Source organism: Drosophila pseudoobscura, chromosome 2, assembly GCF_009870125.1.
Source record: "Drosophila pseudoobscura strain MV-25-SWS-2005 chromosome 2, UCI_Dpse_MV25, whole genome shotgun sequence".
Classification (NCBI taxonomy): Eukaryota; Metazoa; Arthropoda; class Insecta; order Diptera; family Drosophilidae; genus Drosophila; species Drosophila pseudoobscura.
Genome location: NC_046679.1, coordinates 2281594 through 2304954, shown reverse-complemented (window position 1 = coordinate 2304954; position 23361 = coordinate 2281594). Strand labels below are relative to the sequence as shown.

The 23361-nt window shown below is 46.3% G+C and overlaps 1 protein-coding gene across 5 annotated transcripts in view; it reads left to right on the top strand.

Annotated features, from left to right (window-relative positions):
- Ptp99A (Protein tyrosine phosphatase 99A) overlaps nucleotides 1-23361 on the top strand; it is a 114643-nt gene that overhangs the window by 78326 nt on the left and 12956 nt on the right. For 3 of the 5 annotated variants that reach the window (XM_033377020.1, XM_033377021.1, XM_033377023.1), the window contains exon 9: nucleotides 23103-23306. In XM_033377020.1, the coding sequence (XP_033232911.1) occupies nucleotides 23103-23306 (204 nt within the window). Of the gene's footprint in view, nucleotides 1-6855; nucleotides 6993-11979; nucleotides 12763-23102; nucleotides 23307-23361 lie in introns of those variants that run through there. The other 2 variants (XM_033377022.1, XM_033377024.1) reach the window with 2 other exon arrangements.

Here is a 23361-nt window from a genome sequence, read left to right as displayed (position 1 = left end):
TAAGCGAAAAGTCTCATTCGATGCGAATGAAACGAATAGAACAGTTTCAAATTTTATACTTTAGAACTTACAATGTAATATTATCAGATAGCGGAGGTGTTTCCCATGAAAAATCTAGCTTTTCCGTAGTAAGTTTAAAGAAAAATGTAATTTTTTACTCAATTTTTTAAATATTTTCCGCTTTGGCCCCTCCCATTGCCTGGCTTTAATGAGGTATCTCTCTTTACTTTCATTTTATAAGCCAACACCTCCAATCAGGACGCTTCTCCCCTGTTTTTTTTGCTGCGGTTAAAGTTAAATATGTTTTTATATTCATGGAACGATGGCTGGCTTCGTGGCCAGAAGGGTTAAGGTGTGAAGCGCTGCTGGATATCGACAGGGCGCCAGGGTGCGGAAACCCCACCCTGGAATACCCAAACAAATTACAATTTTTAATTAAATGCATGTAGGAGTATGTGGCAACCCTGGCTGAGGGTATCCCATCCCCTTCCCTTCCCGCCTGCCATCTTCTGCCATCTATCTAGCTTTGCTCATTTCGTGCATTTCCAGCAGCAGTCCAATAAAAGCAAATATTTTTCAATAAAATTGCATTTTTCTATGGAATTTATTGAAGTTGCACGAAATGGTGGCAGCGGCATGTGGCAGGCGGGGGGGTGTGGCGTCGGGCTGGCTGGGGGTACATTTCGTTGAGATTGTTTGCTGTGAGTAATGGCCCAGACAAATGGCAACCAACTCAGCAGCTTGCCATATCCACAATCCCTTCAATCTCAGGCTCTGCCACGGAGGCTCAAGCCCCCCTAAGACCCCCATCCACAGCCCCTATGGGGACGAGTTATTCCCTTGTGAGGACGTTGGCATGCAGATCATTGCAGCGAGAGAAATATTATTATGCCAGCATTATGTTCACAATGTTGTCTGCCGTTAAGTCAACGGCAACCACTGCACGAACGGCAACATTTGCGGCATCAACAGCCCCACCACAAAGGCTAGGAGACGTCCTGGTGGGCCCCGGGTGCCGAGCAGTCAGCTTGCGCAATGGAAATCATACGTTTTACGGCTTGTCTAGCCATGTGTCTAGCTACCGAATGCAATTGATATACATATGTACATATCTTGCAGAAGGAGAATGATCGTGTGACGGCTGATAGACACAGCCTCTAAGCTTGATTGCAAATATTATTCTCAGTGTATTCTGAGCTGTACTGAGCTGAGAGCTGAGATTGTTTGCAGTGTTCCCTTTCGTTGCCTTCTTTACGATTTACCGTTTGTTATTACGCACCGCCTGTCCGGTTGCTGTGCATGATTGTTCTTGTCTTCTGTCCGGTTGCTGTGCATGATTGTTCTTGTCTTCTGTCCCGTTGCTGTGCATGATTATTCTCGTTCGCTGGCTGACCCATTGCTGTGTGGGTGTGAGCGAGAGAGTGCGTAGGGCGACAGACACCTCGCTCGGAGAGGATCAAAAGGCACAACAAGAAGAGAGCGCGCGTTGAGCGTGTTCCTCTGCGGCAATGTGTGTGGGTTAGAAAGAGAAAGAGCGACACGGTTATTGCGTGGGATGGTGGGCAATGCCCTGAGAATAGTTGCGGTTTCTGAGGAATTTTCCCACACAGCTATCCATAGCTATCAATCTATGAAGGAATCCTGCTCACTTTATATCTAGATGTACTGCAAAAGAAGTAGAGAAAATTCCCTACCCCAGGCAGGAAATCTTTTCTTACTTGAAAGTGTGAAAGTTTGAAAACCTTCATCAATGACTATTTTTCTGCACCGTTTCCCGCCAACTTTCTCATCCAGAAAAACGCCATAGAAATATATAAAAAATCATTTCATTGCAACTGCATTTTGGCCCCAGCTTTGACGCCGTCGAAATTCAATAAAATTCACTTAGTTCGCTTGCACTGCACGCATAATTTCCGCCGCTTTGTGGAACAACCGACCAGCAGCAAACAACCGCAGCAGAAAATGTCAGCAAATGCCTGCGCGTTGGTATGTGTGTGTGTGTGTGTGTGTGTGCGAGCATGAAATTAAATTCCATGCAAACAACAATAACCCTTTGAGGATGGATCCAAAACCATCTAGAAACGGAGCCACTGCAATAATACTCTCCGAGCCGGGGCCAGAGCGCCGGATGGCCAAGTGGCCGCAGGGCGAAAGGGTGTTCGCGCGGCAGCCAAATAAAGTGAATCGAATTTAATGTCAAAAGTGCAGCATATAATTGGCTTAATGCTGCGGGAGGAGGATCATGCTCTTGCGGGTGGCTGATGGTTTCCGGGCCCCGCCATGCAATGCTATAAACTGCAGCAGCCACACGGTAACGCCCTCACCTGTCGACCCGACCCGACACGACCCGACCCCGCCCGCCCGCCCCCTCTTCGCCCAGCTATTGCCTTTGTGCGTTCAGCGTTAAAAGCGCAAAATTCAATTTCGTTTTATTGTTCGTTAGTTAAACGTGAGGAAGGATGGCGAGGGGGGGGGGGCTACTGGGCGGGGTAATTGCATTTTGCAGGGGCACCACAATAAAAGCTACACCCAAAGACACCGACGCGTATGAGCAATGTGGAAGGATACAAACGGGAGAGATCCGGGCTCAACGGGGGGGGAGCCATCACCTTTCATATGTATGCTCTTGTGTGATGACAAGCAAATCTTAGCCCAATGTCAAACCAAAGCCAAAGCCAGCTCATGAGCAAACCAACAGCCAATTTCCAATGAAATGACAGTGTCCGAAACCAGGCCAAATGCCAAATGGCAGCAAACCAATCGAAGACATGGCCCGGCCCCAGGTCCGTACCTTTACCTTCGACTGGGCCCTGCCATGCCGTGCAGCCAGCCAAATGCAGCATAATTGACCCACTTAGCTTCGGGGGGTACGGAATCCATTTGCCCTGCCTTTGTGGTTACGCCTGTATGCCGTGTGCCCACTTGTCGTTGATATGGAATAGCCAGGTCCCATCAGCCTTCAACAGAAACCGGCAGTCAACCGGCCGATATTGGTCGGACCTTCGATTGGGAGTGCAATTATGGACTGGCCCCCAGACTGGCTTTGATGTTCCAAATCTTGAGGAAGAACAGTAGCAACGATATCCTCATTCCCTTTGCAATAACATGATTTCTCGGCAATAAATCCATACCCAATCCCAGTTCTTCCCATTTTAAACACCATGGATAAGGATCCTCTTGGGGGGGGCGGGTGGCAACTTGTTTATCCCTCTGCCACTTACTGGAAGATTATCAAAGGCAGCCAGACGCCTCTCCTCCATTCAGCATTTATCACATTTTCGGTAGAATCTCTTATTCATATGCTAAAGGACAATGCCTCCAATCCCTCCGAAGCGTACCTTCACGTGCGAGCGTTTCGCACATAAATTTTCCAGCATTTTCCAGCATTTTCCAGCATTTTTGTCACAATTTCTTATCTCATAAGCATAAAATTAACAACCAACCAAAATGGCGTCAAAATCAAGAGTGAGCCCACGATGGAGCTGGGATGGAGCTCCACGGAGGAGGGTACCCGAACATTATTTAAAATCGACGCCTGCGGCGCAGCTATAAAAATTTGTGCGCGATAAAACGGAATTATGAACACAACGAAGAAAGGAGGAGCCCCACAACGACAAAGGCAGCGACATCGACAGCCAAGATGAAGATGAAGATGAAGCTGAAGGTCCTCTGACGTGGGTGCGAGCCAGCAGAGGGACACGTGTTCTTATTAATTTTAATGCATATTAAAAATCGCACACCCCGAGGGCGGGCGAAACCCAGTTCCAGGGAGCCCCCACATCCACCTCCACAGGAGCTGCAGCTGGAAATTTTAGAGGGCTCTGTATCGATAAAGCCCGGCGAGGAGGCAGCCAAAACATTATGGAGCCCAGGACTCGTAAAATACCCAGAAACCACACACATGATGGGGGGGTGGAGCGGGGGAGCGGGGGAGGCAGAGACTTATGTTTATTAGATTTTATAGCGCTCATCTGAGCTAAGCCCCCGATGGTCTTGTGGTTTCCTCGGTCCACATTGTTGTTTCTCTGCTGAAATATCTTAATAGAAAAGAGATAAGTCATAAAATATTAACCAAGTAGCTAAAACACACACACAATCTGAAACTGACACTACCAGAGGCTCCGAATCAGTCAATGGTTAGGGACGGGGCGGGGAGGGGCCAAGTGCTTGTGGCAATGCCCCCCTTCCGTGGAGCCCCCACCGCAGTTGTGGTTATGATTTTTATAAGCACCACATCATGCTCTTTCCCTTTACATGTATTTTCTGTTTCTGGGAAAGAGCATATTGCTTTTAAGGAAGGCTAAGACAACAGAGGGTTAGAGAAGTTCGGAGAGTGGCATATTTACTTTTATGGGGGTTAACGATTCAACGGGTTTGTGTGTTTAATTTTCTTATTTTCCCTACCCACCCGTTCTTCTTCTATGCCGAAGAGGCACCTTTTCCCGAAACATTCGTTAAAGAATCCTTTTTACTGATTCGATCTCTAAGGAATTCTGGAATCAGCATCATCTTAGAATGATCCCTATAAATAATTGTGGATTCCTCACTCACAGAAGAACTAAATGCGTTCCGCTTCCTCGTTAATTCCATCATCATATAGTAGTTGTTGGGTACTTTCTTAGTCGACTTGTCGCTTTCCAAGGACATCCGTTCGCTGGTTCTCACTGCTGCTCACACTCTACAGATAAATAATGCACAAAAGTTGTTCATTTAACTTGGCTTGTTTGTTTCATTTCATTTCATTTCATTTGGTCTGTTGGTCCTGTCTCCAGTTCTGCTCTGCTCTGTTCTGTTGGGGATTTGGATTTGCCCCGCCATGTGCCACGTATAAATCTTGACAGAGAAAGAGACAGAACTCGAGGTTGGGAGGGGGGGCAAAAGAAAAGTTAAGAAAACTCATTCACATAATTTTCCAGTTTATTGTAAGCCGCATGTTGGCGCCGATGCCGCTCCTGGCGGTTCTGTTGCGGACTGATATACACCTGGCTAAAAGGGAGTGCGGCATAAACCGACTCTAATTACCAGGGCCCCAAAAAGAAGGAAAAAGGAAAAGCCGGGCCAAAAAAAAAACCATAAAATATAAATAAAAATCATTCATTTTCCGCACGTTGCTTGCCACAGGGCAGGCCTCTGTTCGGGTCCTGCCTCCTTGGGATGTTGCGATGTTCCTGGTTCCTGGTTCCTGGTTTCCCGGTGGCTCCTTCTGTGCGTTAAATTTTTATAGCCCACACTTGGGCGCCCGGCCAAGTTACTGCCACTTAATGAATTAACATTATTTTGATGGGTTTTATGCTTTTTTCATACTTTAGCAGCCTCCATGGCCTCCCCCCTGCACCCTGCCCCTCCGAGTATCGGTCATGCCAGGCAACACCTCGCTCGGCTTTTAACTTTTTAATAAGCCACAAATATTATAACCTGAGCAACGAACAGGGAACAGAATGCGATATTTGGCCGGCATGAGCATGATTCAAATCATTTCATTAACATTTTTAGGGGCCACATCCCTTTTTTAGGGGCGGAGTCCAAAGCTGCTAGAAATTACTTTTTAAGTACCCAACTTCAATGCAGGCTAGAGAACTTTTCCCGATGCAGGAAAAATACAACAGAAATCAAAAACGAGGCCAGCTTTTCATCGCCGATGTCGGGCATACTCTTTGCAGATCCAGTACGCCCTAAAAAGGTCCTGGGACTGGAAAGACCTGCTCACAATCATGGCACCCTCCCTTGCAAGGGTATTGCAAAAATGAAGTGCGAGCACTGGAGTGAAAGTTTTTATTAAATGCATAAAACGAGTAAAAGTAGGGCCCTTCCAAGGGCCTGTCTGTATGCTCTGTATATATGTATGTACTTCTGTGTGTGGGTGTGTCTTGCTTGGGTGTGTGTGTGTGTGTGTGTTAGGCCCATAAATCTAAGTGCTTTAACGCCTTTGGGCCGACTGTGCAACGCCTACTTTTGTGGCTGATGTAACTGCCAGTTAGAGGAAGTCGGGGTGTATGTATATGTGCGAGTGTGGGTGTGTTGGTTAGCCATACTGTTATAATGAGTTTTCAAGTGGTTCGCCTGCATAGGCAGGTAATTTCATTCTAATGCCTAATGATGTATCTCCTGTGGGTGGGAACCCATACAACTCGATGGCAAGGTAGAGGAAAGGGTGCTCTTTAAGCGTAATATGCTTACCAGCTGGATATACATACATTTGTATGTACTATGCCCCAAATGACGTCGGAATATGTTATCTCTGCGCTAGCTCCAGGGATAGTTGAATGGGCTACACACTAATTACAAACGATAAGTGCCATATATTCCATTTATACCATAGATAATGAGAAATACCAAGTACTTATCATGCCCCATGGCTGATAGCAATTCATTACCGATAAGCGGATATTTCAATTAACGCTTTTCGCTTTACCAAAATCGGATTCCGCGATATGTGGGAAATGATACGGCATTTGAATTGCGCGCCACAAAAATTCCCGCACAATTTGAAATTTCCCTTACTCGCTCTCGCACTTTGGTTGAATTTCAGCGAGAGCCAAACACCCTCTTCGGTATTTTACTCTTTCTCACTCTCCCGCTCTCTGTAGCCAGGCAGAAAAGGTGTGTAAATAAAAGGTGCCGGCTTCACTTATGTGATAGTCAAATATTTAATTTCTACTGTGATTTTTCGTGTGTGGACACAATGAACAAAGACTTTCAAAATTACATGGGACTCGACTACAGGGAAACTGAACCACCTCACCTTGTAAAAACATACCTTGAGGGCAGCCAGCTGCCGCTTGTGAGACTGAAGCGAATTGGCCAGCCGCGGCGAATCTATCTGACCGCCGCGGCGAATCTATCTGACAGCCGCTGTCTCTGTCTCTGTCTCTGTCTGTCGTCCGCCGCCGTCGTCGTCGTCTCGTCGTTGTAGTTTTTCTGATTGTGGCCATGCAAAAAGAGGCAAATATTAAACAAAATCATCATTAAATACTCAATGAAATTAACATCAAGTAATCACATATGCTGACTGGAACAAGTGAAGTAGTGGAGAACTGTGAAAACCCCAGTGGAAAACCTCTAAACTGCTTGTGTTTTGTGTGTGCGTGTGCCTCATAGGAAAAAAAAACGAATTCTTTGCGCAGCAGCCGCCTTTTTTCCGTACTGCGAAACCATCTATAAGTACAGAACGATATGTGCTGGTTTTCCACCATATAAGCAACGCAGAACTGAACTCTATGAACCATATTCACAGAAAGATATAATATAGTGTGGTTGTAATGTTTATACATTTGGAAAGGCGGACCATATGCGTGTGCCTGATAAATCATTAATATCAAAGAACCTCAGGCCATCAATTGTGTCAAATGTTGTTCTAATAACTGAAGAATCCGATATAATCTCCCATGAATATGCATTATGATTGTATTTCTACCAACAAAAAGTCGTGGAATAGTGCTCCTCTTCGCGCTCTTCTTCTTCTTTCTACCACTCTTTGCTGTTGTCTTTGTTCCGCGCATTGTTGTTGTTGTTGTTGTTGTTGCTATTCCGCATTTTGTGTACCTTTCAAGAAATCAATAAAAAGAAAAAACAGCCCAAAGATAAATTCGCTCAAAACGAGTCAGAGAGAGAGACAGAGAATACCAGGGAGAGCACGCGAGAGAGTCCAGTCTCTCTCTCTCGCTGTGTTTTGTTGACATTTTACCGCTTTGTAGGAGAGACAGAGAGAGAGAGAGAGGCAAGGCGAACAAGAACGAACACGAAATCGGGGCTTGAAAATTTATTTACAACGTAAATTATGTAAATAATTTAGCACATTTTGAGCAGAAGTGGGGATCCGCGGATCCATATGCCCCACAGATGAACCACCGGATGACGAGTCGCCAAATAATACAGAGAAACCACAAACAAAATCATGGGCTGCGCAATTCGCCGACAGTTAAGTGACACAATTCCCGGCCGCAAATTTTGGGGCTGGGTCTCGGCTCGGCTTTTCTGCAGCGAATTGAGCCGTCAGCCCCCTCCCGTCCGCCCCACTGTTACGGCAGGCCAGACTGTAGCATCCCATCCGTAGCACGTGCACTGGGGCCCGGCTCTATTGATTTTTCGCAGGGCTCCTAGGTCCTGGTTCCCTGGTCCTCCCTGGTCCTCCCTGGTCCTCCCTCGTGCTGCTTTTGCGGTGCATGCGCATGTAGCGTAATACATCCCAGAGTCCCAGTGCACTGACCTTAGCCATGACTGTCATTATTTTCGGGCCCTGTTCTGCTCTGTTCGCCAGCCGCTGCTGCAGTGGGTCCCTCTCGTCTATTTGGCTTACAAATTAACGGCACTCCAAGTGTTGGCCGAATAAACAAACAAGTGATTTTATTTCACGCCGCACAATGTGGGCCATTCATAAGAGCCGATTGGGGGCCCGGTCGGATAAACAAACCGGGAGCCCAAGTGGCGGACGGCCGCCCCCTCGGATGTGGGTTATCAGAGAATCTCACGCTCATTATGGGGCAGTAGGGGAGCAGGGGCTCGCTCGGAGTTTGTTTAGACTGCGGCTACGGTAGGTGGCGTGTGCTCTGCTGCACGAGAGGCCTTCCAGGAAGCTATAAAATTCTCCAGAGCAGGGAAATTAGATGTTCGTAAGGGAGAGGTATCTGAAAATGTGCACTGAAAGCTCTAGGGGCGGACCGGACTATTTGTTTAGACGAGTGCCATGCACGCATACGAGTACTTTCTCAAAGACCCAATGTTAATGGCACGTAATGTACTCTTTCTCGGGCAGAGAAACTCCGTTTTACAGTAAATAGCAACATAAATGCCCACGAGATGGTTTATGGATCTGAGAACTGTCTGTAATAATAAACTTTGTATAGTCTCACACATTCCCTTTCCCTTTCAATATAAAAGCGTTCACATTTGTGTATCTTTCTTGGTTTCCCCATAAGACATACATATGTATGTATAAAATATCTCTCTCTTGAGCCAACGAGTAACTGTTCTAAGCCCTACTTCCGTTGTCGGATAAAAGACCCACGCCGTTCTTCCGGCAGCCCAACAATCTATTCTTCTATTGACAGCTAGCTTCACTCCACTCCACTCGAACTTTGAACATTTTCACTTTTTATCAGTGGCACAGACGAATCGTCTATTATGCCCACTGAATGGGCTCTGAATAATGAAGATTATCCCAGGTATGGGCCCCATGCTGTCACGAGCCACTCTAGACTATCTACATAAGGTCTAGAAGGCAAATAAAGGTTATTTTTGATGGATATTCATACCTTCCTGCACTCAGAAAAATAGGTTCCAGAGACGCACTTTTCCCCCAGAATTCCACACTTAAGCACAATCTTTTTCTGTGAGTGTAGCCCGGCATGTGTACGGGGAGTGATAGCTGTACAATGCACACACTCAACCATACAGCCACAGACAATATCCGAGGAGGCCGTCTCCCATTGCTTTTTGGTCTGCAGTTGTCAGGCAATTTGCCTTCTTCCAATTGATTTCTGTTTAGAGCTCTTCCTTCCCGCCCTCCCCCTCTCCCTCCCCCTCTTTCTTTTCTATTTTTTTGATTTTCAATTATCTGTCAGTTCATTTTAATAGCCGCAGGGGTCTGTTCCCGGGGGAGGGAGGGGTCAGCAGTCGTTGGCGTATGCTAATCAGAGCTGTCCACTCGACAGACCCGCTGACCCGTTTACCGTTATTAAGTACTTACGACCACAAATGGCCAACAATTGTCGCTTGATTGGCCAATTTCCACAGGCCCCCCCACACAGTGAACCCGTTTTCCAATTTCGTTTTATAGTGCCGTTCTTCTCTTCCTTGACCATCTCCGTGACTCCCTTATCTGTCTTTCTCTTCGAATTCAATAATATTTGTATACCCTGGCAGAGGGTATCATTGCTAGGCACAAATGTTGCGAGTAGGCGAATTATAATAATAGTTGGCTGTTCCGTTGGAACCGTCTAACCGCTATTTACATAAATATATGTATGGGGGAGTACATCCCATAAATATGATCGATTGTTCTTCAAGGGTATCAAAAGAATCGGCACCCGAAACTATTCTTCCTTTCTTTTTATGATTGCACTTCCCCCCTCCACTTCTTCTAACTCCGTTTTTATATCCAACACTACACCCAAGAATAATCTCTCTCTCTTACTCTCTTCGGCGTTCGCTCTTTGGCTCACTTTTTGCATGCGGCAATTTGATGAGCTGCTAATTAGCACCGCTGCCGCTGATGCAACGCCGACTGCGGCTGCGACTGCGGTTGCGGTTTTGCCTGGCCAAACAAGAGCAGCGCAGCGCAGCACTTAACACTCTCCGAGTGAGAGGAAGGGAGATGGGGATAGAGAAAGAGCATAGCGTGCCGAGGCTAATTCTGAATGAATCAGCACGAGCTCCCTGTAATTTGCACTTTGTCCAGTTCCTTTCCTGCCTCTCCTCTGCCCCGCGCTCTCCCATTCTTCTCCATTTCCATTGTGCACTGCAATTGTTTGAGGTGTGTGTGCGTGCGTGCGGCAGAACGAGATGGATAACAAGGGGAGAACAAAGAGTAATCAACAAGAATTCGCTGCTGGAATGTTTCACTGATCCGGTGTGACGATATGTAGGTCCCGAGTATTTAGAACATAGATCGCAATCGATTACGCCTCATATTTGGAGGCATTACAGAGGGGTAAAGCTATCGGTAAATGATCAAATTGTTACTTACTGTGTTTCAGTAATTAAAACTTCAAAAACTGTTATAAGTGCTGACAACACATAAAAACTTGAGTCTGAAATCTTCCATTACTCGAAACAGCCTTAGTTTTCTCTTCCTCTCCCACTGTCACTTAGATCTGAAGGCCTTTGGTATTCGTTTAGATCGGAATCGCTTAATTCGATCAGAGTCCCGTCCCCATTTATATTTAGCACTTTTTCTAAAGTTTTTCGCTACAGCGCATTCAGTTGATCGCCTCTGGCCTAATCTTTACGCCCAATCATTTATTATACGTGATTTTTTGTTCGCTGCCCCTCCTCCCAGCCCCAATGCCAGCCCCATCCCATTCCAGGCTGCAGCTGGCGCACACATGTCGTCGGCCAGCCGTTTGTGGGCATTGCCAATTTGTTGGCGAGCTCTCTTCATATTGTATATGGCAAAGATTTACTTATTTATACATACAAGCACACATATACTCGTTACGCTTGTGTGTGTGTATGAAGGCATGCCTGTGGGTAGGGTAGGGTAGGGAAGGGGTACATACTTATGCTCGCGAGTGTATTTTTAATGCGCCTGCATCTTCTGCAAGCGCCCCTCTCTCGCTCTCCCTCTCGCTGTGTCTCTGTCTCTGTCTTGCTTGCTCTCCCTTACTGCCTGCGGATGAACCCCGTTGAACTCTCTTCATGGTTCCGTTCGGGAGAGTGGGAGAGAGTGCCATACAAAAACAATAAAGCGCAGAAAAGTGTGAAGAAAATGCGATAAACAAAAGCGGCAAAAGAACACACACACAAAAAGAGAAACAAAACGAGAACAGGGCATGAAAAACAATGGGGCGAAACCGAAGAAGAGTATTGAAAAAATGCAATAAATTATCATACATAAATAAAAATAAAATAAATAAAACCAAAGAAAAAGTTTGCCCTCAAAGTCGAGGCATTTGATACCCTAACAGAAGACAGAAGAGTTTTGCTGGGCTTCTCTTTAGATATTTCTCTCTCTCTTAAGCTTCGTTTCTCTGGCTGGCAAACGTCTAACCAATACCCTCTTCGTGGGGAGAGGCCTGGACGGACTCAGATTCCGGTTCGGGTCGAAGGTATTCTCTTTTTTAAGGTTCGGCAGATTTGAAAAATGTTTTACACCAAAGCAACAATTATTATTACATTATGGGGCGAGGCGCAACAACAACAACGGCAACAGAAGCAGCAGCAGCCAGCGAATCATCGAAGAAAGAAGAACAAAGATAAGCTTCGCTTAGCTTTTGCTCTCCGCCTCTTCCGCATTCGTTAATTTAAACTAGTATTTTTTAGTGCCAAAATGGAAATCATTTAAATATAGTATTTAGAGTGAATCTCGATCGTAAAATTAAGTAAAAAACTGCACAAAATACAGACAACAAAAACAAAACAAACGCACAAAATGTTGTAAGCAAAACGAGAGAAAATCAAAAGACTTTCAGTCCTGCTGCACGGTGGGACGAGAACGCACAAAAAGCTCTCCAAAACAAAGCGAAAGCACGCACAAAGTGAATCAAAAACGAGTGAGAATCAAAGAGGGGCAAACCCCAACAGAAACCATCTTCAACTCCGACTTCCAACAACGAATCGCCATGCCACGCCCCCAGCACGCCCTGCTGCGAGCCCTACTGAAGCTGATGCTCTTCGCCAGCATTGCGGAGCACTGTGCCACGGCGCTGCCCACCACCTCCTCGCCGGCGCCCTTCACGGCGCCAACGCCGATGGCCAACAACAGCAGCAGCAGCAGCCCGAACCGTGATCTGGCCGATCTAGTCAATGCTGAGGCCGAGACCGGCTCCGGATGGGAAACACTTGAGACTGAATTCAACCTGGCATCGACCACCACCAGCGCCCACAGCACCACCTCCCAGCTCCACCCCGACGAGCAGCAGCAGCAGCCCACAGCGCCCACCTCCATCGAGCAGCAGGATCAGCCGCCAGAGGTGCCGGCCACCACGCTGTCCTTCGCCAACGCCGTGCCCGGGCCCGTTCCCGTGGCCGGGGAAATGGGCAATGGTTCCGGGTTCGGCTTCAACGACGCCACTCCCCCCTATGCTGCAGTCGACGAAAGTTATGGTAAATATTGTCAGATCCTGTATTCTGTATCCTGTATACATTTTGAACTTCTGTAACCCTTTGCTGTGCTGTGTCGATGCCTAAATTATTGAGGAACTTGGCAAAGTACGCCCTGGGGCACGCCCCCTGACAGTCCATCGCCAATACAGAACCAAATAAAGTTCGATAGGCATTGACAGGACTTGGCAATTATTCTGCCAACGTGGTTCATTGACACCACGACGCCACGGACGCGGGAGACAGCCCTGAGCCGTGCGCCAACGCAGACAGTTGCTCAGTTATTATCTGCCGAGCAACAATAAAGCAAAGTATATAGATTAGTCCAGCAACAGCCAGGACGAGCAGGACGAGGCCTACGATTGCCTGCATACTTCAGGGCAATTAAGCGGGCCTTCATTTCCGGTTTAGCACGCAGCCGGAGGGGCCCCCTGTCGGAGGGGGCCCCCCTTCGTGTAATATGGCGAAATTCTCACGCAAAACTTTCAGCTTTCGCCAAATGAATTATTTAACATTGTTTTGGCCGGGCCCAAAAGCAGTTGTAGTTGGTCCTCCTTTTTTTGGGCCCCCGCTCCCGTGAAATATGGCCGGGCATTGACAGGCGGCCGTCTGCTCGTTAAAACTTGGCCAGCGGGTGCCAAACAACAAGAACAACAGCCATTCATTCGGTAGCGAAGCCATCTTTCTTCCTGCTGCCTATCCCCCCTCCCCCCTCCTCCCGCTCCTCCTGCTGTGTGCAAATGTGTGTCGGCAAACAGGACACGCGATGTGGCGCCCCGTACCGCCCAGGCCTGGATTGTGGCCGAAACAATTAACAACTTAACTTTTATGGCCCACAATTATTTGGTATTTTATTGTTAAGCTGCAGCAACTATTTTTATGGTCATGTCATTAAATTCAAGCCGCTGACAACATCTCCGCCCGCCGCCCCCCGCCCCCCGTCCGGCTGCCAGATTAGAGCCAAGAAATTGTGGCCTTTGATCAATTTGCATGGCGCTCGATGCATGCCCCTTGCGTGCCCTTGTAGGGAGTCAGTCCCTGCCTGAGTGACTGACTGACTGACAGACAGACAGCTGGGGAAATTGCACGGAAAATGTCTTGACCCGAGCGGACGGAGGGGAGGACTTGCTGGCTGATTTGCTGGCCACACGCAAAAGCAGTATTAGGTTGCATTTTGCTGCTGGGTCTGGGCCAGCCCTCGCATTAATGAGAGAAATTATGGCCCAGAAAGAGTGGGCGTAATCAGGCCAAAGGGGTGGGGCGATGGGGTGCCCTGAGTAGCTCAAGGTCCCTGCTTCATCGAACACTCGAATGGCATGCCCGAGAGCCACAGATCAGCTCGAAACGAAAATTAAATAAATAAATAAAAATTTATACAAATTGCCCTGCCGCCTGACAGCGGCGTCATTTGAGCAAAACTGCTTCTCGTGCCAGTAATTAGTATTTCAGTCTCAGAGAATTCTATAGATAGGCCGATATGTATGAGAGTCATGCCTCCACCTCCTCCACTCGTACTGTGCATTTGTTTTTAGCAAATGATAAATGGGAATTACCGAGAGAATTATATGTATTGCTTCCACACAATTTACATAATTTAGAACAAGAATTGAGGCCTTTTTTGCTTGAATTAACATAAACCAGCAATGCGCAAAATCCCAGGAATATTGTGGAAAAAACTCGAAAGAAAATGTAACTAAAGAACATTAAAATTCCATTCGAATCAATAGAGGAAAATGCCACTTAATTTCCAATAATTCTTAAAGGTAATGGAACCTTTTGGCAACCTCATCGTAGCGGCCTTGTGGCCTCCCGTCGAACAGCAAAACCCTTTAATTAATAAACCCGGTGCCCAAATCCAGCGAGTCATTAGTTTAATTAATTGTTTTTTGGCCGAAACTTTCGTGCAACAGCCACAGCCAAGTGCCACGAGCAGCAGTAGTCCCCTGCTGCCTCAATCAGCCCCAAGCCGGTGTGGAGTTCATTTTTTGTAAATTCATTTCCGAGACGCAGCTGCGCTGTCACAATTCGGTAACACTTTCTGTCTTCACGGCCCGCGATGAGATGAAAAGTGCAGTTCATCAAAAGAGCCCCCCCACGCTCCATGGCGCTAATTTCATGTGGAGCGAGAGGGAGAGGGTGCGGGGGAGAGGCAGAGAGGAGTGCCGAGTGTCAGTGGCACTTGAAAATTTTCGAGTGGCATAAAATGGAAATCGGAGGCAGAGGCAGAGGCAGCGAAGGCAGAAGTACACCAATTTACACTCAACCAAGTGCGAGAAGTATCTGTCAGATGTGCGGCGCTTCTTTCAAACTTTCGGGCATTATGACAAACAGCAGTTGACAAACAACTTTGACAGCTGGAAACTGCCACACAAGAATCGGAATTAATGGCCAACAAACAGAATAAATGGTCGAATGAATCGGAGATGGCCGTGTCGTGATGAAACTGCAAATCTCTATCTACAGTGCGTGACATCCAGAAGAATCTTTCGAGATTACCAATTAAAGCTAATCCGGTTTTTGTTGCACTTACAGTTTAATTAAGATATTCACTTGATAATCAGCGAAATAGCTATCGAATCGATTACAAAATTACCGAAAATAATGTTGACACGTTTTAATTGGTAGAATTAGTTATAAGATGTAAGCTAGAACTAAGATTTGTGATTTAGATTAGTTATTAACTGTGGTGACAATCGAATTTTCGATTGTTAATCGACCTTTAAGTGAAAAACTAAGTTTTGTAATAGAATTCCATCGAAAATCCATCACTTTTACAAGTAACTATCTAAAAACAGCAGTTGACACGATAATTTATGCGATTTGTGACCGATAACTCAGCCAGTTCGATAGCAAACGATGATTAATCGACTTCTAAACTTCGTTTGAAGTCGCTTCGTTTGAAGCCCAAATATTTGCGAACTCTGTTTAGAGTCCATCGATTGTGGAAGCCCACGCTGTCTTATAGAGACGTCACGCACTGTACGACGCACCACCGCCGCTCGAATGCAAACACTCCAAAGATAAATATTCCACTCGCAACCTGAACTTTGGCGATGAGCAAAGCGGAGCGCTCTCTTGGAGCATAAAGTGGCAAGCAGTCCCTGGTCGGAGGTGGGTCGTTGGTCGGCGGTCCATTGGCCAGCGTCCATGTCCGGCACGGTCGCAGGCCTGGCCCCAAGCGAAGTTTCTAATACAAATTGGCACAACTTTTGGCTTGTCAACGGCAAACAGCCATCGAGAGGGAGGAGCAGCAGCAGCAGCAGCTCTTTGCGAGTATTTTGACAAATGATTTGCGTCTCTGTGCACGAAATAAACCGAAAAAGCAAAGGCAAAAGCAACAACAAAAACACAAAGTCCTGCCCCAAAAATAACTACTACTAAAAACCGAGCAGCGCCAAAAACTTTGATTTCGAACTTTATCCAGTGGAAAGTTTCAAGGGGAAGTCCCTACCGCTCTCCTTCCTTCTCCTGTGAATTTTACAGGACACTGAGTTATGAACATGACTTGTCAAGAAATACATTAAAAGTGCAAAGTAGCGAGTGAGCCAGGAGATCTCCAGGAGGGGGGGGAAAACAATCATTTAGCCAGAAACAACAACAGCATTCTGGGGAAAAGCATAAATCATTGAACTTTTTGCAGTTGTGCGATGAAAAACAGCCATCAATCATTCGAGCTGGGGCTTTGCTGCTGTCTTGATTTTAATTTGCAACATGGCCTGCACACACACACTCGCACACACGTAAGTACTCCCCTCACACAGATACTCTGTGGCGCGTGCTCAAGGCGCGTCTCCCGCCTGACAATGATAAGCCCCCGAAGAACCTTCGCAGACAGCGCAAACGGCACTTGACACTCCGCAGAGGGAAGCCCACTTGGAGCTGCGCTTTTCCACGGACCCCACCCCCCCCGGAGCACACTCAAATGTGTTGCCTACTTATCGGCTGTGCACTGCACTCTGCTGCGGCTAATTTATGAACCCCCCCCTACCCACCCCTTGGAAAAGCCAACCTGGCAGCAAAAAAAAGAGAAAACATTTTGATAGATGGCCCACGTCATGGCAACACCCACACACCCACACAAAAAAGGAACCGAAATCAAAATCCAAGAACACAGATAAGCCCTTTTTTATGCTCCGTTCCGTTCCGCTCTGCTCCTTTTTCGTTATCGCACATCCCACGTGCCGACCCGCATTTAGTCACGCCCACACTCTTTTTTTTTGGGGGGGGGGCAGATAGACAACTTCCGCCTAACTGCACTTCAACATGTCAATTTTTCTTGTGGCGAATGGAATGTGGAGGTGGGAATGGAGAAGGGGTAGCAACCCTCGGGCGAAACGCCTACGAAAAACGCCATTCGAGAGGGCACTGCACAGGACTGGCATTTTTTGCACTTCAAGGCACATGACATGTCATGGATGCCTTTTGTCTGCCCGGGCCGCCAGCTACCAGCTAGCAGCGCGTCCTCCTCCTCCATTGTGGACTGTCCTTGGGGCGAATGGCGCTTTAAATCATAAACACCTTGTTAGTGCAACAACTCGACACTTTGAACGTGACATTGATGCCTGTTTTTGCCACAGCCCGATCCTAAAACAGTTTCCGTGTCTCAAGCATCGAAAAACAAGCGAACCCGAGCCCGAACCCGGGGCCGGAGCCGGGGCCGGATGGCTGGTCGTTCGTCGTTCGTTCATGATGATGGTGCTTCCATGTGCAACTTCCTGCCGATAAACGTGGCACAAAGCCCGAGGCGGCTCTGCTGTGGCTTTGCGGCCTTATCGGCCGACTCTTGGCCACGAAGGCAGGAAAATGCAACCATCCGCAGTCTGGGGCCAGCCAGACGGGTCTTGGCCCTCTCTTAATTAGTCGAAATTCCGGACAAGGCCCAACCTTAAAGCCAGTCCTCCTAAAGCGTAACGCTTTGAAGGTTTTTGGGGTCTGTTTGACCCTCGAAAGCCGACACATGTCAGAGGTTCTCAAAGTGTTGGCCAAATTACGCAACACAAATCCCACTCAAAAGGGTCGACGTCGCCTCAATTTAAACACTGACAAAAGCACTTTGAAGCTTCCATTTGTCTTCTATACGTATCCGTATACGTATCTGTATCTGCGAGTGTGTATTTGCCTAGACATTCGAAGTATCCCGTTTATTTGTGCATTTGACAGGACTTTGTGCTCAAAGACGGCTGGCGGCCATTTGCCAAATGTCTAGGCTACAATTTTGCCATTACATGAATGACAAAAGATCCATCAAAATGTGTGAGCCGTTAAGGCAAATGAAGTGGAGTGGAGCTCACTCCTTAATGAGGATTAAAACTGTATAAAATTCGATTGATTCTTGGCCTGAAATAATTATCTTAAAAGTGCTTTAAATTCTGACATATTTCCAATTGATTTTCGGGGGCTTAATAATCTTTTGATCCTTTTCCGCCAAAGGTTTCATTGATTTTGATTCCTTAATCATGAAGTGGCATCCAATATCCAATATAGGATGCCATATTTCATTGATTCATGCATTTGTTTCGATGATTCGATGACTCAATAATTTGTTCATTCGCTTGGGTTTCCATTTAATGGCTTGTTGATAACCCAATAATTATAATTCTCTGTTATTAATAGTCGTAAATAAAACATAATCTGCGTCACATTCGATAACAAAGTCATTTTATTTCATTAATAATTATTCACTAATTAAAGGCATTCAATTAAATGCAATGCCAATTGGCCCAAAGCCTATAATTATTATGCCAATGCCTTGATTAAATCGAAACCAGTCGGAAGTGCTTCCTGATTAAGTCTATTTTGGGGCCAAGGCCCAAAAGAAGAAGCTTAGATCTTCCATCTTGCTATTCGTACGACATGCTGGACATGCGGCAGTGCCCCTCGGTCGGTTGTGGCATTTCTCCCTGGGTTCAGCGCGTGGCCTGACGTGCATTTTGTGGAATTTTCCATAATTTGGTTGAACATTTTCATAATCACTCCGGCAGCAGGGCAGAAAGTCCTCTTTAAAAGTCACCTTCAAGCTGTCTGCAATCAAAGTTCAAAAAGGGGCGCACACACACACCAACACACACAAACACTCGCTAGCACTAACACTAACTCACTCATACGTACACATGTGCATTCAAAATGGCTGCCGCGTTACTTCCGCCAAGTGCTGGCACGCTCTGTGGAGCCTTTGGCCCATTCAGCGGGGCTTGCTCTTGGCCATCAAAGCTGTGGACGGGGGAGCTGCTGCTGCTTCTGTTGGCGGAATGTTGTTTTATTCCTCTCTTTTTTCTTGCTTTTCTTTTTTTTTGGACTTTATTTCGCATAATTTTTGTGCCTTTGTTGAAGGGCGGCGGGAGGATTGGAGCCTTTGACGCCTTTCAAAGCCAGGCATCCGAGGCGTCCTTTATGTGTGCGTGTGTGTGTGCGTCTGTGTGTGTGTGTACTTTTGTTCCCAACTCCTTCTAATTGTTTGCTTGTCTCTCTCTCTCTTTTCCCTCTATTTATGAGTGTGTCTCTCTCGCTCTTTTCTTCTCCCCCCTGTGTGTGTGTGTGTCTTTTTCTGCACCCTGTTGGGCCCGTCCCTGCTCCCCTCTGTCTCTGCACATCGGCTTTTGTTTAGTTTTTACGTCTGGCCAAATCCGTAAAGCGGCTCGTAAAGTTAGGCAACAACAATAAAGCTCCAAGAGCAACAACTAAATAAGGCATATGCCCCAACGACAATGGAGCCCAAGTCCTCAGCCAACCCTACAACTTGCACTCGTACGTGGTCCCCTTGCTGAAGGGTATACGGATTTTCCTAGACGGTTTGCCACGAAAGAAGAACTTTGGGACTCTCTTAATATCCAAACTCCCTGCTGGAGTTTCTTCTTCATGGATAACTATTTCAAGATATCTTCCAGATCCCCAGATGCGACTTTATTGAGTACTCAATTTGTGTTTATTCCTAGGGCGATAAGTAAAACCCATTTGTAATGCACTTAAACTGAAATATTAATTTATTTATTTTCGATTTTTCTTAATTTTTTATATATTTTTGTTTCTTGTATACGAAGTTAATAAAAATGTAATAATATTTTGTAATGTAGCTCGAAATTCTTCAGCTACTGAGGGACCTTGAAGGGTATCTTAGGCTTCGGTCCCTCCTTTTATATTTTTATTTCTTCATTTTCAAGCTAAGTTTTTCTCCCTCAAGCCGTTGTCGTTGTTGTTATACGTTTTTATTTATTTTGTTGTTGTTTTTTTCGAGGCTCAGACAACTTAATGCTATTTGCTCTGCACACACACACACACACACACACGCACACACCTTGGTGTCCCCTTGGCGCGACTCTCCTCAAAGGCTGCCTCTTTGTTTGGAGTTTTTAACAACTTAAGCACGTCGTCCGTATTGGTTTTTCCAGGCGCACTTCTCCGCCCCCACCCCGCCCTTCCCTTGATTTTCCTTCGCTAGTTTTTGTTGTTTTTTCTTTCATTTTTTTCATTTTTTACTTCCTGCCTTTGCCTTTGTGAAAATAATCACGCGCGCGCCCTTCGAGGGTGCTCCACGACGATGTGTGCCTATTCTATGGCGGATTTTCCCTGGCTTTTTCACACTTGGCTTACTTCCGGCGCCCGGCTATTGTTTTCTTTTAATTTGCCAGGGCTTTTCTTAGGCTGTGATAACGGTGTGGAAGAGGATCCCCCCCGAGATAGTTCATTGCCCATTGATTTCCGACTTTCTCCCTGCTGCAGCAGCACTCTCAATTATTCATGTAATATTTGCCAAACACAAGCCAATCCACAAGCACTTAGTGCTGCCAAAGGGGTGTCGTGTCGTGTAGAGTCGTGTCTCACCTGCCGCCTGCCACATGCCACATGCCGCCTGCCACACGCCGCCTGGCAGCTGTCTTTGGCAACTGGCAAACCTATTAACTTTTCTGTGAGTACCAGCCCCACCTGAACGCCCTGGCGAGGACATTTATCGTTGGGGGCTTTGTTGCTTAATTGATTTTAATACAGCCCTCGCCCTCGCCCTCTGCTCGTGGGGGCAGCGAGTCCTTCGCGTTTGAGTTCCGAGTCTATAAATTGGCTTTTTCCTTTACGTTCCTTTCCCTTTTTGCAGATGCAGCAGATGCCTGCCTGCCTGCCTGACTCGTTCTTCGGTTCGCGTTCTGTCCATTTCTCCATTTCCGTTTCCGTTTGCAATTGCAAAGATCGAAATGGAATGGAATGGAGTGGAGTGCTAGTAGAAGAAGTACAGCCAAAGAAAGGAGAAATGCCATTTATTGAATTGTATAAATTTCTATACATTGACAGCGACTGTTTATTCTGCCCAGCCATGTGCTCATGTGCTCCTGTGTCCTGGTCCTGGTCCCGGTCCCGGTCCCCTCCTGTGTAAAGGGGAAATGGGAATGAGAATGTGGTGTTTTGTTAAGCTTTATCGCATTTGCATGGCAAAAGTCTTATGGCCCCACTCGGTGTTGGGGGTCAAGTGGCTGGCCTGGCCTGGGTCCGCCCTCGGGTCACTCATTTGTTCTTTTGATTGCGAAAACGTTTTTGCCACCGCCCCTCGTTCCTTCTGGCAGGGCTTTTGTTGTATTAGTAAAATAAATTACCATTTAGTGCTTTTTGCCACTTGCACACACACACACACACATACACAAGGGGAAAGGGAGAAAGGGAGTAAGAGAAAGAGAGAGAGCAGGAGCAACCCCTTTGGCTGTCACACATGGTCGAGTGTTGTCCTTTGGCTTGCAAATGAAATTATTGCTAGAGAGCTTTTGCATCCGTTTGGTTTCCTTGGATTATAAGCCACCATCATCTGCATGTGTGTGTGTGTGTGTGTGTGTCTGCTGTATCTGTGTGAGGAACGCTGCCCCAGTGGAAAGTGCAGGCCATAATAAATTGCCGGCAATCGCATTTCCGTTTCTTTATGCCCTTCGATTACGTTGCGCTTTACTTGCGCCAATTCTTTTGCTCCTCTGAGGTACCCCTTCCCCCTCCCTGCTGTCTCTTCCTCCCCCTCCCGTAATTGAATATATAATTTTTTGCAGCACACTTACCCTCCGTCTCACATATGTCCCTTTCCCCCGTCCCCTGTCCCCGTCCCTTGTTCCTGCCTGCCATTTGAATATAAATTGTTTTATCTGCTTCTGAAAAATATTCATTTCAATTTATTTCTTCTTTCTTTCATTCGTTGCGATTACTTCTGCTCCTCCTCCTCCTTCTGCTGCTGCTTCCGCTTCTATTTGATTCTCTTTTTCCTTTTCTTTTCTGTTTTCTGTTATTTAATAAATTATTTATGCATTGTCATTTGGCGTCATCCGGCGTGGCGTTTCCTACGACTGTGTGCGTGTTTGTGTGTGTGTTTGCTCCTGCGCCGCTAAGTATGCAAACATTTCTCATATACAAATACGCGATTGCTTTGCGGTGACAGGGGGGTATGGGCAGAGGGGGCTGCTGCAAGGGGAGTGCAGAATTTTGGAACATTAAACAGCTGTGTGGCCTTTGATAACTCCAAAGTTGGCAATCTCCTTTCAACGCATTCAAAGCCAAAGGGTATTATTAATGGTACCCTGTACGCAAGTGGCATCAAAGGAGTGTCTGTTTGGCAGGAAAAACAACAACAACAGGCCGATGGAAAGAGCAGAACCTATCAGATGTGGGAAAAATGGATTTTCTCTCATAATGAGCCCCGAAACATATTAATGGACAAAGAACTAACCGACAAAAAAATACATTTTAATGTTTTAAAAGAATTTCAGTCATTTGTTGCACAAAAACCTTGCTTTAGACCGAAGAACATCTTTTTGAGGTGTCCTGAAAATCCTTGGAATATATTTAGATTCCAGCATCGAAATATCTGGAAATACTTTAAAAAAAAAAAATCATCTTTATATATCTTTAAAATTTCACTACATTCATTACAGATACTCAATTCAAAAACTATTTTTAAGTTCTGGAAAACATTTACAATAAGAATAAACATAAATATATGTTTTTTTCGCAAAAGAAACAGCATTACCAGTTACTGGGAGAGAAAGAGCAAGCAACACTACTGCCATCTCGCTACTCCTTTTCAGTGATTATTGCCACAAAAAAAGAGAGCAAAAGAGACAGCAGAAGTTACCAAAAGTTCTCCCCAAAAACTACAGTATTTTTCTCTTTTTAAAACACTTGAAATGAAATTCCATCCAAGGGTATCCCCCAGTCGATACCCTGGACTCTCCCACGGCTTCTTAATAAATTGTTTGCCCAACTTTTGTGGCTCTGAGCCTAAAAGTATGCAACCCGAACATGTCCTAAGAACATGAGCAAATTTAACTTTTGACTTTTTGATACTCATCCTCCCCCCTCTTTCCATCTTTCCCTCTTTGCAGTGCCAAGCAAGCCCCAGAATCTCACCGTACTGGATGTGTCCGCGAACAGCATCACGATGTCGTGGCATCCGCCGAAGAACCAGAACGGGGCCATCGCCGGCTACCATGTCTTCCACATACACGACAACCAGACGGGCGTGGAGATTGTGAAGAACTCGCGGAATTCGGTGGAGACCCTCATACACTTTGAGCTGCAGAATTTGCGTAAGATTTTCGCTTTAAATATTCCTTAGCCGGTGCCGGGAAAAGTACAGTCACG